This window comes from Nothoprocta perdicaria, unplaced genomic scaffold (genome assembly GCF_003342845.1).
Source record: "Nothoprocta perdicaria isolate Ctin4 unplaced genomic scaffold, notPer1 scaffold_30, whole genome shotgun sequence".
NCBI lineage: Eukaryota > Metazoa > Chordata > Aves > Tinamiformes > Tinamidae > Nothoprocta > Nothoprocta perdicaria.
Genome location: NW_020455533.1, coordinates 2,092,060 through 2,108,107, shown reverse-complemented (window position 1 = coordinate 2,108,107; position 16,048 = coordinate 2,092,060). Strand labels below are relative to the sequence as shown.

Below are 16,048 nucleotides of genomic sequence, written 5' to 3'. Positions count from 1 at the left end.
AGATCTAGCATACATCTTCAGCCTTCAGTTAGGTTCAGGAGCCTCTTTGAATTTGGACTATATGCTCATAACAGTTGAGGCAATAACAGATGAGTCAATTTTGACAGAATTCAAGAACATAGAAGATCGTTTTTTAATCTGTATTTTTCCGTTTTTTTTTTTTTTTTTTTTTTTAAAAAAAAAAAACCTTAAGAGTTTTCAGTAGTTGGAATGTCAAGGAAAATAATATCAACAGAAGGACAGAATTTATAAAAGTTATGTTTTTAACAGAAAGTTATGGAAAGAATGTTATTCCATAAAAAGACAAAAAACAGACCTGTATGCTCAAATGTCAGCCAGCTGGAAGAGAGAAACATGCAGAGCTACACGAGCAGTTGGACATTTAGACATGCAGTTTGTAACCTGTGAAGGGGATCACTGCCACCCCTCTGCCCAGCTCAGGGGTCTTCTGCTAGAGCAACTGCAGAAAGTGGTCAAAGGGATGAGCTTTTGAATGGTGAGGTCGATGCTTTGCGGTGTGACGTGTTTTGAGCCCAGCAGCTGATAAGCATAGATGCAGGCAAGGACAAGGACATCGGCATCAACACGCCTTTTATTGGTAGCTCCCCACCATGTGCTGTGAATGCTTTTTAAGAGAATTGCATAGCTAAATTTCCTACATGTGAATCATAGAAATCTGTGATTTTTAGCAAGACTGTGAACTGTTTTTTTTTTCCACCAACTTATGCAAAGCAAAAGTATTCATCATTGTAAAAATGTCAATTGCTTGCTCTCCAGGATATCCATCAGTGTGCATATGACTGAAACGAAGGAACAGACTGAAATAAACAAGCAAAGAAGCTTTAATGATCACAGAGGTAAAAGTCTGAAGGAAAAAAATCCGTCCTCCACACCAGCTGAAACAGAAGCAGTGAAACAGCTGCCTGACAAATTAAAACTTAATCAGAGTCCTAGAAACACCAGCACTGAGACAAATCAAGAAGTAAAAGGGGACAATAAGCAAAGTCAGCCTGCGTCTCAGTCATGGAAGCAGCAGATGTTACTGAGCAAGCCTAAACCAGCTAAAAAGGCTGAAGAGAAATCAGAATTAAAATGCAAGGTTATAACCTCACAGAAGACCTCTGCAAAGGAGCTGAAGAAAGATCAGGGGATAGAAGTGAAAATCCATCCAGAAACCAGCAAAGCAGAAGAATCCCTGAAGGATGTCAACTCTGAGAGGAGGGAGTCTGAGCTCACCTCTTCAGGAGGCAGTGGAAATGATGCAAATCAGTGTGCAGGAATGGCACCGGGGAAGACTAAACCATTAGAAGACAGCAAAGAGCCTCCTCAACAGGATGGCATGATTATTGGTAAATTGCTCACAGTTATTCTTGGGAACACTTGCACTGAGGTTTGTGCTATCCCTGGATGTTATATATGCAATGACTACAACTCTGCTCATTAGACCTAAACAAACAAAAACATTTATTACATAAGGTAAAGAATGTGGAGTCCAGGTATGTCCTAGCAACTGTGAATTGGAATCCAGAGGGCAGCCAAGTATTATGTAGAGAGTAACTTGCTGTTGTTTTCGTTATGTTTTTGCTCACAGAATTCTGGTTACTGTGTGAACGTAAACCACGTTCATGGTGGTGAAACCGGTGTGAAATGTCAGAAACGCATTGTACTTGCACGTAAACCTTATGTTTGCTGTTTTGTGGATTGACAACACCTCATGACTGGGTTGTCTCCTCTTTAGATGACAGCCCTTCTCCTCCAGCTCCTTTTGAACATCGCACGGTGAGCGTCAAACAAACAGAGGTGACAACGTGTTACTCGGTGTGTCGTCATGAAGTACTAGGGGGGTAAGTCTGCCTGTACCCAGTGCTGTGCTGCAGGTGGTGGCCAAGCCATGAAGAGGTGGAGTTACACAGTGAGCTAAAGCTGTCTGTTCCTCACAGCCCTCCACCATGCCCCTGTGAGGCAGGTACAAGACTGAGAAAAATTTAGCCTAGGATAGCAGAGCAGGGAGAGTGTGGATAGGGTGTCCATTCCTCTTGTCATCATCAGGACCTTGCGAGCGATCATAGTTGCTGGGCTCCTCGTACCTTCTGTTGATTTCTCCCTGCTCCATCCTCTTAGATTTTGGTTTCAGTCCCTGTTCTTTATTCTGATGACAGTCACTCACAATCTCCTGAATGTGATCTTGGATCACTGCTTTCTCCATCAGCTGTAACAGTCCTGGCCACAGCTGGAGCTGTGAGGAAAAGCTGTAATCTTCAGACATCTGAAGCCAGCAAAGCTCATTAGGTCACACAGCTTTGTAGTCTTGTATCTTACTTGTCTAACAAGATGGTCTGAATTATGGGCTGATCTAAGTACAAATAGGGCTTAGGAAGTGTAAGCCTGATGATGCAACAGCAGAAAAGATGATGTCTAAAAATCATCCCATGGGACACTAATATAACTGGATGGCATTGGGGAGAATTTACAACATGTGAGAAATTCAGCCTGTAGAGGGGCTACAGTTACTGGTGTTACAGTCATTAAAAAAGTTATGAGATCAGGACAGAAATATCCTTGTTAATATACCCACTAACACATCACTGAAGGACAGCAAGCGGCTATAGTTACAGAACCGAAAAAGAATATCGTCAGGTCATCATGCCACTGTGAAATGCAGTAATATGTAGGGAGCATAATATTTTAATGTAAGCATTGAACAACTGTCTGGAAAGATAAAACTAATCCCTCATAAGCTGAGAGAAAGAGGAGATTCATGCTGATGGCCACCCGATTCTGATCGCTTTGTACCATGCTATTTTTATCCAGTGATAAGAATAGTTGTCTGAAAAGTTTCTGTGGTGAGTAGTGTTAAAGCCTTTTCTCCTACCCTTTGTTTTGTGTCAACAGGGGACGCTTTGGGCAAGTTCATAAATGCACAGAAATATCAACAGGTCTCAACCTGGCAGCCAAAATCATAAAAGTGAAAGGAGCAAAAGAAAAGGTAATTGTGTGACTGGAAATCTAAATGAGCAGATACTGTAAATCTCATATGTCACAAGCACCTTCGTAACTCTTCACTGAATCAGCTCTGAATAATTCACGTCTCATTGTATAGTATCAAATATTTGAAAATCAGTCCTAGTTTATATTAGAATTAACTTTATAGGAGTATTTGTTATCTCCTGTGTTTGTGATTAAACCTTTTGTTTGCCTCAGACCCATGGTATTGTTGCTCAGTCTTTACAAATAATAGCATTTTAGTGTGTTGATTTTGCTCATTTTCTGTTAATCTGTTATTTTTTCAGGAGGAAGTGAAAAATGAAATTAACATCATGAATCAGTTAAATCATGTGAATCTGATCCAGCTTTATGATGCTTTTGAAGGCAAAAATAATGTCACTTTGATCATGGAATAGTAAGTTTAATTGTTCTTGGGCACTGTCAGATATTTAGGTTTGCTCAGGTCTCTAGAGGAAATATAGAGCAATAATAAATAATAAATTGGACAATTAAGGAATCTTATTGTTTTTTGCATTTCTCTGTCAATATTTTAGTCTTGATGGTGGTGAGCTGTTTGACCGGATCACTGATGAAAACTACAATCTAACAGAGTTAGATGCAATCCTATTTACCAAGCAAATTTGTGAAGGGGTCCACTACTTGCACCAGCATTATATTCTCCATTTAGATCTGAAGGTCAGTAGTTTCTCCTGTCTGCTCTTTCATGATGCTAAGTATGGGTCATGACAAAATGAAGTAGGGGCATTTTTTCTTCTTTTGCCTCTCTTGAATGAGAAACCTTTTTGTCAGAAATCAAAGCATGCTCTTCCATTGTCATTAAAGAAAAAAAGAGAGAAAAAAAAAACAGTTTGGAAAGAAGTGCCTGCAGTTTTTCTGTGACTTCCTCCCTTGGAGGAACTCAGCTGTATCATCCCCCAGAGCTGTATTCAAAAAGCTATTCTGTTGTCTTCCTATTGTTTGTATTTCTTAATGCCTGGATCTGAACCGTGGTGCAATTACACTGTCTTTTCCTATAAGTTCTTTAATAGTTGATTTGGATAGGAACTAATTTTTTTTTCCCCTGTTTAAAAAATGCCTTAAATGTGGTGTTAGATCTGGCTGGCCTGGAGATATTTCTGCAATTGTATTCACTTTGGCTTCCTCCCATACCCTGGCAAATATTCTCATTATAAACTCCACATCTTCGCCTTTGTCAGCAAGCCATAGCATGTATTTAACATGCTTCTTGTGGCCTCTTATGTGGCCTTTATAATTTTATGGAGTTTGTATTTTCACAGTGAGTCCAGCTTGGTCCAGGCTAATATTTAACTGTTTATGCAAAGGACATTTTTTTCTTTCAAAATCCACCTTTTATCTGTGGTGAAATAAAGAAATGTTATAGAGCAGGAGAAGGTGAATTCTATATGGAGCTCCAAAACAAAATTTTTACTAACTCAGATGGGAATATGCCAGAGCCAAATCCTTCTCTCTTTTGAAAGTAATGGAAAATAAATAAAATAAAAAATTCAAACTTGTGCAGGTTTTTTTTTTTGCTCTTCTACTAGTTATCTCAAACAGTTCTATATTTAACTAACTACAACTTTTTTTTTTTTTTTTTCCTGTAGCCTGAAAACATATTGTGTGTAAATCACACTGGAAATCAGATTAAAATTATAGACTTTGGATTAGCAAGAAGGTAAGAAGGTTCAAATATCAATTTATTTTAAAACACTGACATATTTTTGGTTGATCCTGTTAAGTGCTCTGTGCCTTTTAGTAGCTCTAAACCGATTGTGCTATGTGAATGAATGAAGTAGTATGCTTCTACGGACATAATTTTCTGCTCTGTGCATTAATTATCCAATTACTTTTTCAAATAACATTTCTGTTGCGTAAAGCTTTACTGCTGTTCCAATTATCTCAGAATGCTTCCCAGTGTAGAGTTTTTCTCTAGGGACTCCATGAAGGCTCTGGGAGACTTTGGGATTGCTGGGTGTTATTGTACAGGTTCTAGGTATGGAAGTTGGGTACCAAAGTCCTTAGGCAGATGCATTGACTGCAAAATGAAATGCACATTTGAGGCAACCTGTGTGAAACGAGAAACCCTCCAAGGTAAAGCGTTATCCCCATGCTTGGATGAGACCTTGCTTGCTCTGAGGTTTTTGTTGGGAGGAAATCTGTGGGAGCATAAGTGCATTCTTCTAGAAGAGAAAGCAATGACTCTTATTGATATAATAATATTTAGAGTATTTTCCTAAACCCTGCAAGTCTAGTGTATATTTCTGTTTCCACAACATACTCTTCTGTAGACTAAGACCAAGGTTTCATACGTATGTACAACTAAAATGCATACACTGAGATTACATTGTGATTTCCTTTTGAAATAGAGGGTCAAGATGCAAGCCCTTGCTAGAGCAAGGAGTGAGGTGCTGCTGTGTTACACCTGCTGGTGCAGCAGAGTTTATCCTTTAATGCTGTCCCGTGCCTGGGTGAATCTGCTGAACTTTGCCTGCTCTTTTTGCCAGTTTTTAGTTATTTTTATCTATTTATTTACTAGCACAAGTATGAAATGTGTTTCCAAGCCTGTTGGCAGCATCTGATGCCTCTGTTTCTGATACAGGTACAAACCTCGTGAGAAGCTGAAAGTTAATTTTGGCACTCCAGAATTCTTGGCTCCTGAAGTGGTGAACTATGACTTTGTTTCCTTCCCAACGGACATGTGGAGTGTGGGTGTCATCACATACATGCTGTGAGTAAAGTTGTGAGGAGTCGTGGTGGTGGCACCGAGGCTCTCCAAGAACAGCCCGGTGGTGGGTACCATCCTGCCATGACTTCCCACCCATTCCAGTAGAGGAAATGGACCTTCTCTGCAAAGGCATCTCACTGGGGGTGCAAAATCTTTGTACAACAAATAATCCTTCTTTATAAATATTTAAATGTTCTCCTCTTCCCTTCGCATTTAGTGAATCAAAACAGGTCAGGTTTATTAATTGCCCAAAGCGCGTCAAAATTTTCATTTTCATTGAATTCTTGAGCACTTAACTTTGACATTTTATATCTGATCATCTCAACAGCTTGGAACTGGTGTTCACAAACTAGTTTTGGGGCTATTAGACTATGCATCTATGCAATAAATGTCTTTCAGCAGATGGGGTAAATCTTTTCACTGACATCTGGGTTGTGGCCACAGGGACCCTGTCTGTCCAAAGTCACTGCCCCCTCCTGAATTGGCACCACATCGCAGAATTTTCATAGCTGCTTTCTGTGGATACATTTCTGTTTTGTTTTTATACATTAATCAAAAAGCAAGTGAATGACGTGGCAATTATTGAATGAATAAATCTGAGCTTAGAAACTAACTTGGAAAAAAAAAAAGTATTGTTCAAAGTTTCATTTAATTAAAGCCAAATTTGGATGTGGGCCTTGATTTACAACAATCTATTGAGTCTTAGGCCCTTCCTCTCAAGATTCCTGTTTGGCAAAACACTGAAGTATGTACCTAAAAGATATTGGGGTATGTGTTAACAGTGCTCCCTCGCTTAGCTGAGCAAACTGCTAGGGAGTAACACATGATTAGCATGCTTTATTGCTCAAAACTGTTGGCTTATGTTGGTGGGGGCTTAGAAATGGAATCCCCACTGTTGCTCCTCTCTTATGCTAACCATAACTCTGTGTGTTTTGTTTAAGGCTAAGCGGCCTCTCCCCCTTCCTGGGAGAAACTGATGCAGAGACGATGAACTATGTAGTCAATTGCAGCTGGGATTTTGATGCAGAAGCATTTGAACAGCTATCAGAGGAAGCCAAAGACTTCATTTCCAGACTACTTGTGAAGGAGAAGAGGCATGTCTTTCTGTGATGATCAGAACAGGCTGGTTGCACCTAAATATAACAAAATTTCTGCTAGCCAAGTTGTTGGGTTGCAGTCAACAAGAAGAATTTACTGTATCATGAGGCACTTCCACAGTGCTTCAAAGCCCCTATATAAAATGAAGATGTTGGTGTACCATGACTGGAGACAACTGCTTTTCACAGTAACTTTCCCAGTAACTCCAATATAGGCAAAGTAGAGGAAATATCCAAGGTTTGCTCCTTGCTAGCAGGTATCAGTATTGCTTCGCTGAGCAAAAGCTAGTTCTTCTGTTGCATTGGATCTTCGCAAGCACTGACACAAACTAGAAAAAATGTTTCTCGAATACTCTGGAGGATGAATGGAAGCTGCAGCTGTGAAAATGTGCATTGTTCTCTTCTGAAGTGCACTAGCTGCATTTGGTTAATATTAAGCAGCATTAGAGACTTAACTCTTCATGTTAAACCTTGGCTCCACTGAAATAAGAAGTGATTGTGCGTATGAGGTTAGACAGAATGAGGACGATGTTGATGTGGGACTAAGACTATGGGGTTGGGGAAGGGGGATAGAGAAGTTTTTCTCTTGCTGAATAGCAGTGCAAAGCAGGAGATGATGCTCACAGTGAAAACAGATCCTGTTTGCAGAGAGAGTTAAAAGCAACAGCTAGAGCATTGACATCTGCCAGATCATTACCTAAGTCAGACGAATCGATGCTAATGCCAGTTATGTTTTTAAGAACAAGTCACATGAGAAGTTAAGAATAAACAGCCTGAGCAGAGGAATAGTCCACAGGAGTCAGTAGAGATTTTTTTCAGACTCTGCTGCTGATTTGCTCTAAGTTAGCAGATAATCTTTGCGTTTAGTCTCGTATCTATGCAGTGGGAATAGGGACTGCAGAGGGACACTGCAAAGGCTGATAGAAATAGTGCATGAAAAGACTAGGCAAGAGAAGAAAATTATTGCTAAAAGGCAAAGAGGAGTGCCTAGCTGACCCAGTTATTCATGAGGCCTATGGTCAACCTGTGCCTGTTATGGCACCTTGGCCATCCTGAGGCAGCTGGGCTGCTGCAAGAACCGTGCCTACCTTTGCTGACTGCTGAAGCTGCTGCAGGCTGCTGGCCAGGTCTGAGCCCTCTCCTGAGGGCTCACTGCAGCCCCCTCAGCAGCTCTTCATTCACTTATGCTAGAGTGCAAATGTCATGCAGACAGACATGCACTGAGGTGAATAGCATCTCAAAAAAGCCTTTCCACCTGGTTTTCTAGGGATGTATTTAGGGCATTTCTTTGTCAGTGTTGAGCAGCACAGGGTACTGAGTAAATAACAACTGCAGTAGCTGTGTTTACATGGCAGATTTCTTTTCCTGTAGCTGCCGGATGAGCGCAACGCAGTGTCTGAAGCACGAGTGGTTGAACAACCTGCCTGCCAAAGCCAAGAAGTCCAAGCGTTGCCTCAAGTCCCAGTTGTTGCTGCAGAGTTACATGGCTCAGAGGAAGTGGAAGGTAAGTAGATGAAACCTGACAAATCCAGTTTCTAGAGGGACAATCTGCACAGTGCTGGCAGGATCATTATTTCTTTTTCCATATATTGACTTGCTTTTATGTACATGGCAAAAGAATTCTTGTAAATATCAGTTGGGGGAATTCTACTTTAGTTGCAAATTAAATGTTAAATTAAATCTCCTGCAGAATAGTATTGCATCTACTTTCTGAGGTTTAAGCTACCTGGCCTTCCAGAGGCTGAGTCTGTGCTGGTTTTCAGACCTTGTATGAAATTTTCACTAAGTTAAACATGTGTTACTATGCAAAAACTAGGGCTTTTCTTCACCTGGGAAAAGTATAAACCAACTGTAATATGCAAAAAATGTGGCAAATTTTTTTTTTTTTTTTTTTTTTCCTGACTTAAGCAGAGCCCTTGTCAGACATTGAAAATGAATGTCCTTCACCTCAGTTGGATTCACATTTGGACTCCTCTGTTTTGTTCACAGAAACATTTTTATGCAGTGGCTGCTGCTAACAGGCTGAAGAGATTTCAGAGCATGTCTGTCAAGCTTGCCTGAGTTGTCTGAAGCATCTGCTGCTCTTGCACATGGACATCAAGCCGTGAAAGGAGGACTCTTTTTTTCCCAATAATTTCTATCCCTTTCTTTGATAAGGTTTCGGGTCTGTTCTCAGATATTACGTGCGTTAGAGTGCTTAGGTGGCAGAAGCGCCTCGGCGCAGAAGCACAGAAATAATTTCTAAAAGCAGAAACAACCTTACTTGTTTTATAAGATTTTTAGTTACTGGAGATGGTGATGCAAAAACATGGCAGTTAGTGGGACTGGCTTCTTGCTGAAGGGTTTGATTCTACAGAGATCTGTTGTTTTGTTTATACCAGAAAACACCTTAGCATTTTTCTGCATTCTCATATCAAACAAAAACTCTAAGGACTTTTTCTTTACGCTAATATACTTCATCAATTTTAGAGAACTGCCACAACAATGGCAAGCTGTTCCTAAAGCAGAAGAGATCAGATATCCTGTTTTTCTGTATTTTTTCTCCAGAGATTTCTTTTTTTTTCCTCTAAAACATGACAACTACACAAAATTGAATACATATCAATATATCTATATATGTATGCACACCACACTGAGGGATATGTGTGTAACGTCTACTGTTTCCTCTAAAAAACAGTCACTGTATACTTTGGGAACATGAGGATTCCTGGTTTGAAAGCAACTTGTTTCAACATGTCCTTTGCTGATTTTCATTTTTAATACTAAGCTGAATTGATCTGAATTAAATTGCAATAATCTTCTTCAGGAAAGACGACACTTCCAGGCGTGGAATTACATATTGTTCAGACTTGTAAAGATTTCTCATTGACTGGGATTGTGGTATTTAAATTTGTAAATTATAATCTGAGGACTTTTCTTCCTTCTTGGCAATTGTGATTAAATCTACCTGAGATGCTGGTATGTTGGGATATGCAGAACAGTTGCACTGCTCAGTGGCTGGGAAGTGGTGAGGTAGAGCTTGCATCTCCAAAAGGCAGAGGCAGCAGCCTCTGTCTGTGGCTCAGGAAGGAAACTGGAGCCCTTTTTGTTCTCCAATGCTAGATTGTTTTCCTCACAGTACTAATTATTTGTGTTTCTTAAATGTTTTCTTGATAGGTAGAGGTGGAGCAACTTAGAATCCTTTAGCTCAGAGAAGTTCGTTGTTATTAAGCTTGTGCTTTCCTGTATCCCTGTTCTAGATTCTGCAAAACTCAGCATGAGCAGAATGTGCTCTCTGCGGTCCAGGGAGGGAAATTAAGTGTTAAAACCAACTTTTCAGCAAAGGCATCATCAAGCCCATCAAGCTCCCACTAACTTTATGGACTTTCATGTCCCTTGAATTGGAAAAAGTGGTAGTTCTTAATAAAGAGGATTTTAAGAATGGCTAATGCTAGTCATCTTTCCCACTCTAGCTGTTCTCACTTAGCACACACCTGGGTTCTGGATTTCTGCAGCACGTCCAGAAGAATTAGAATCAAGTGAAATAATCTTGATAATTTTATCACCTTCCATGAAGGCCCACTATCATTCATGTTTTCCTTTCACAGTGGTACTGCATGCTAAATATGGTTATATTCATACATATTGGTATGTATATTTATTAATTGAGATTAATAAATTGCATTAAAAGGGAACGAACTTAGTGCTCAAGTTTGACTTTAACCAAGGAAATAATAATTAAAAACACATCTTTAATTAGGTCAGGACTATTGAGGTGAACCCACTGTGTTGGATTCTGAGGACTCTGCCCCACGCTACATCAGATTTTAATGAGCGGACAATTTGTACACATACTACCCAGGTAAGCAAGCAGCACACGCAGCAATGCGAGGTGCTTGGTAAGCTATTAAAATACTGTTAAATAGAGGCCCAGGTGGGAGCAGTGGGTCAAACCTAATGTTCAGACACAAGGTGGTTTCCTGTGTTTCACATGTGCAGGGGGCATTTTGGCTTCTTTTGAAACAAGGATTTCAAGACGATAACTTGTTTACACGCCCCACTTAGAAAACATTAAAGGAAAATGTTCAGCTGGTTTGGGTTAGTTTTATTACAAAAAATACACAAAAGTTCACCCCACCCAGGTATCTTTGTTTTTTGTGGTTTCAATCCCACACAGATCATAAAAACTAAGTCAACTTGAGCATCTGAACAGAGTTTCTTTGGCAGTAAAAAAGTTTATCAAACTCTAACTCAACTGTTTTTACTGTTAGGAAGGCACCCATTAATCCCCTACCTCTATTTTAACTACTTCCAGCCAGAGGCACAAAGGCAAGTAATTAATAACTTATCCACACTTAACGTTGCACTAAAGTGTTATCCCCATGGAAGGGAGATTATTCTACCATCTAATGCCACCACTGTGGCTAGAGTTCAGACATGCTTGTTCTTGCAAAATCACCATAGTTCTGGTGTCATTTATTACAAACAACATTCTGAAATTTAGAACTATTTCATAAATTAACTGGCTGCTAGCCAACCATTCTTCTACATGCCTTCTGGAAGTCTTAAGAGTGGAAGAGGAGTTAAAATTAGGAGCGAGCAGCAGTGCTGTTGCTAGATGGCACTTCAGAGGCAGTATTCTCAGTTGTCTTCTGTGCCTTAGTAGCATTTTCCAGGATTCTCCTTCTCCATTCTTCATAGTCTTGATTTGTTTCAGTCTTTGTCCGTTTACACGGCATCTCATCATCATCTTCAGATTCTAGGAGAGAAGGAGAAAGCCCATGAGGTGGCAACATTCAATGTTCACATCATGGTCCTTCTGTTAAGCTTTTAGTCTTCTCGTAGCCAGTCATTTGCAAATTAGAGTAAGCTGTTGTGAACAGATCTTACGGCATTAAAGTTATCATTAAAAATTAATGGTAATTAAGGAACAACACAACCCACAGATACTCAGGTGAGCTCATTTAGTTCATGGTTAAAAACAACTTACCTTCCTTCTGCTCACACTGCTCCAGTTTGGTCTGCAGGCTTTCAGACGTCTCAACAACCAAAGGAACGTCGTTCTCTAAAGAAACAGAAAGCTGCTTTATTTCTAAGTGTTGTTTGGGGCCCCAAGAATGTTTTTCTGCGTGTAGTTCTTTGTCAGCAGGTCCTCCTTGCACAGCCTGCTGTGCTCAGTGACCTATTCTTCCTCCCAGGGGGCTGTGTGGTGCCCAGCACAGCTCCCTGTGCAGCCAGGTGCTACCAGGGGGTAGGTGACTGACCTGGCTGGAAATCTGCCCAGCAGGAAATTATTTCTCAGAGCAGGCCCCTGGTCCAGGCTGACCCCTAAGCCCTACGAGTGGAGGTGCCGTCACACTGCCAGAGTTGCAAGGCCTGGCTGACTGCTTTAACCAGCACTGCTGCTCATCTGTAACCTCAACCAGGCGCGTTTGTATCCCCAGAAAACACTTCATTACTGACTATTCAGGTAGGATTCTTATTTGTTTCTTCTCTCTTCTACCTCGTTTCTTCAATTCATTTGTTTTGCAGGTTGCCACAGCATTTTGCAACTATATGCAGAATATATCCCTGGTGCCTCTAGTTGATTTACTAGTAGGGTCAGACTTGTGTGGGGCACCACACTCTGGGATGGAGTCTGCCTGCGAGAGAGCAGCAGCTGTTGGGTTCTGTTCAGGAAACCCATTCCAAAAGCAACATGCTATGAAGTGTGAAGACAGGAGGAGGCAGGAATGCTGCTATGGAGGGACTGAAGGGGGAAAAAAAAAAAGCCTAGGAAAGAGTGGGAATCGATAAAAAGGAGTGGAAGGGTAGGCAGGTAGCATATTTCAGTCTTCCTCATCCACTAAAAAGAATGGGGAGAGCTGTATGCTTAAGCAAGACCTGGGGACAACCTTCCTCATGTTGACTACATGTGGTGGGACAGTGTCAGGTCATGCCTGCATTGCCACAGACAAGGAGGGCTTAGAAACATGAATTAGACCTGTCATGGGGAAGTAAAGGAAAACTGAGAAAACAGTCTGACCTAACAAGAGATGACAAGTTATTTATGTTAATCTTCACGTTATGTTTCTATGCTAAAGGGATGTAGACAGCACATGAGAAGGGGGAATCCAGAACGGGTCTGGTAGTTATGGGATAAGCAAGAAAAAAATTTGCACTGGCAGAGAAAGTGAACATCTAAGAAAAGAAAATATTCATTATTCATCTTGCAGTGTGTTAAGCTGATGTGATTTCTCTTGATGTAAGGAGCATTATTGGGATCTGGACTGCAGGAAACATAATTGGAATAGACAATCAGGCTTGGTTGGAAGGGCAGTTATGTGTGATTATAACGAAATCAGCAGCATAGAAGGCTGGGGCACTGTGAGGTCTGGTGAGGACCAGGGGATGTCTTACAGAGATAAAGCCAAAAACTTACTGCTGTGTTGCTGATTTATCTTCTCCATCTGGCTGCACAGCCGCTCAAATATTGCTTTTTTCACTCCAGAGGTAGCCACCATTTTAGACTTGTCTACTTTTAGCTTCAACTGCCTACAACAGAAAGTTAATTTGTTTTCTGTAGGAAGCAACATGCAAGCAAGGTATCACTCGGTGAGGCTACATTTACTCTACCAGCAATGTCTGTGAGAACAAGGAGGGGAAGCTTGCATTCTTGCCTTACCTGCCTAGCCCTTATTTCACTCAGAAAAACCTTGTTCATTAACAGACCTTTACATGACTCAGCCAGGGCATTTGATTAGTTCAAACAATAAAAGGACATGCTAAGAAAAAGTACTTTTCCAGCTTTTGGAGAAAGCAGGACAAAATCTCATTACTGTAAAGAGGGAGTCAAATGGGATGACTGTGGTAGAGATCAGTTGCAGAGAGCTGTGCAACTGTGAGCTCCTAGACTGCCTTGAGCAGCTCCTCGACAAGAGCCACGTGCAGCCTTTTGCCTTTTTCCATAGTTTAAATCCAGACTGACAAATAGAAACAGTCTTCCCACTAAACGTGAAAGTGTTACTAAGGGATTATGTTATGCTAGTTAGGCCGAGAGGGAGGAGGGGAAGTGCAGAGCATTAAGAGATGTTCTTCAGCCATTGCCTTGGATAATATGTCCTAATGGAATCACCCACAGCATCTATTATGCACCAGCAAGGGCAGCTTTCATTTATTCTGTAAGAAGTAATTTAAGACACTGCTGCATATTTGATGTAACACTTTTGCTTCCTCCTGAAGGAAAATGTAGAGTAGGTAGAAGATTTTACTATAAGAAAAATGACTCACTTCCTAGGTATCTCTTAAATTCCAGGATTGAGCACTAAGCAAGATGCTTCAGACTATTCAGACATGCTGAAAAATGAATCAGCTTTTTAAACTGTGAGCACTCTCTCTTTGATGTCTCATTAGGCATTTCAGTCCACATAAGATCCCTCCAGCTGTACTCACCTGCATGCAGTGAACAGTGCAGCTGTTGTAAAGAGCGGCTTTGAGAAATCGAGGTCTGTTTGCTGGGCTTCAGAGAGACTAGATTCATACCTAAGAAACACAGTGAGAGTGGTAGTTGCATGGCACAGCTGCCTCAAGAGAAGCTGTTGAAATAATTTATCCCGTGGCCCTCAGCACATGAGCATGTGTTGGACTATCTGGTCCTTTGCAACCCTGTCAAACACTGACAAACTACCAGCTGAGAAAAGAAACAAGGAGAAAGAAAGGGACTGGGATCTTCTTTTGAAAGAAAGGTATTATAAATCAGAAATCTTGATCAAGATGTGCCAGTAAAATCTATTTTTCCTACTCCCCATCCTCAGAGCTTCAAAAGTTATGATGAGGTGTTTTACACAAATCCATCCTGTCGTACAGGATAGAACTATAGTTCCTTTGATATTTTAATACATCTAAAGCTAAATGCTTAAGGATGGAAAATGACATAGTGGAACTCCAGCACTGAGGAGAGTTTTAATTTGTACTGTCCATTTGGGCCTAGGGCAGTATCAAATGTCAGTGGTTAAATGGAGGACACTGGGATGCTATGGAGCCTTCAAACCATCATTTAAACACCTAATGGACAAAGGATGCTGCTGGGGGTGTCCCGCGGGAGCTTCCTCACCTCTGCAGCATTTGGGAAGCGGTGCTCACTGCCTCCGTGCAGCAGAACTGCACGGCCAAGTCCCGCAGGCCCAGGCTCGAGCTCAGCCCCAGCAGACACTCCAAAGACCTCGCGGAGCTCTGGTACGCCGTCTTGCTCAAGCCGGAGAGTTTAACAAAGTAAGTCTTTAAAAGACAAAGACAACTCTGAAGACTACCTTCCACTGTCTCATTGAGTGAAGTGAAGTACAGCTGTGTCTGTACTGAGTACACAGAATCTACAGACCAAGTTTTCTAACTGTTGTTTAACTGCTAAATAAAACATATTCATGCAATGAGCGATGGAGGTTTTCATTGCACAGAAACAGATTAACTGCCTGGGAATGTCACACCTTTTAATGCTGCTGAACCTAAAGATCACTTCCCTAGGGCTGAGATTTGTCTTTTCTATGCAACATGACATGGTCCCTTTATCACAATAGTTAGAAATGAAGGTACCCATGGCCTGAGCAGCTCGCACAGATGCACAGTACCTACGTGCTGCTCCCCTGGGGACCGGGTGCACCCAGAGCCTCCTCCATGGGAGGGGGCAGTCGGGAACTCCTTAAATCACAACAATATTTTGGCAGCTCTGCAGGGGGAGGCTCCAGGTACCACTGCAGCCAGGGCCTCCTTGCGGCCTCTGCTTTGCTCCCAGGGAAAGGGGCAGGTTTTAAAGGTAACATCCCCGCTAGGAGTTAGTTACCGGAGGAGCTGAAAACAGCACCCAAGTGTAAACCGTGCCGCGGATACGACAAGGACGCTGCTGTCGGATCTCCCGGTTTCAAGCTGCGTGTCCAGCGGCTGCCAGCACCGGGAGCGCCGCCCGCCGAGCCGCCCCTCCTACCTTGTCCACGGGCCGCTTCATGAGCGCGGCCGCGAGCTCGAGGCAGAGCACGGCGCTGCTCGTCGCCGTCAGCTGCGCCACGAGCCCCGCGCCGCGCACCTGCGCGAGCCGTAGCAGCTCCTCGGCCTTCCTGCAAGACACGCGGCGCCACGGGACCCTCAGCCGGGCGGCCCGCACGCGGGCTCCGCCCCGGGGCGCTGCGGCCGCCCGCGCAGAGCTGCGCCCGGCGCGGCCCGTACCTGACCACGGCGGGATCGGCGAGGCCGAGGCGGGCGGCGAGGCCCC

The 16,048-nt window shown here is 42.2% G+C and overlaps 2 protein-coding genes across 3 annotated transcripts in view; one reads left to right on the top strand and one right to left on the bottom strand.

Moving 5' to 3' along the window:
• The window catches only part of MYLK3 (myosin light chain kinase 3), a 28,621-nt gene extending 18,780 nt beyond the window's left edge, over positions 1-9,841 (top strand). For both annotated transcript variants that reach the window (XM_026042301.1, XM_026042302.1), the window contains 10 exons: positions 778-1,349; positions 1,739-1,844; positions 2,893-2,986; positions 3,291-3,400; positions 3,540-3,681; positions 4,611-4,681; positions 5,606-5,734; positions 6,673-6,825; positions 8,200-8,332; positions 8,818-9,841. In XM_026042301.1, coding sequence (XP_025898086.1) covers positions 778-1,349; positions 1,739-1,844; positions 2,893-2,986; positions 3,291-3,400; positions 3,540-3,681; positions 4,611-4,681; positions 5,606-5,734; positions 6,673-6,825; positions 8,200-8,332; positions 8,818-8,889 — 1,582 coding nt within the window. In that variant the 3' untranslated portion in view covers positions 8,890-9,841. The remainder of the gene's footprint in view (positions 1-777; positions 1,350-1,738; positions 1,845-2,892; positions 2,987-3,290; positions 3,401-3,539; positions 3,682-4,610; positions 4,682-5,605; positions 5,735-6,672; positions 6,826-8,199; positions 8,333-8,817) is intronic.
• A 1,140-nt stretch (positions 9,842-10,981) lies between these two features.
• Positions 10,982-16,046, bottom strand: ORC6 (origin recognition complex subunit 6; the record flags this gene model as incomplete). Its single annotated transcript, XM_026042278.1, has 7 exons — positions 10,982-11,566; positions 11,798-11,872; positions 13,229-13,341; positions 14,239-14,328; positions 14,900-15,063; positions 15,764-15,893; positions 16,003-16,046. Coding segments are annotated over 7 exons (786 nt in total), but the record flags the coding sequence as incomplete, so codon positions are not given.
• Between the last annotated feature and the right edge of the window lie 2 nt (positions 16,047-16,048).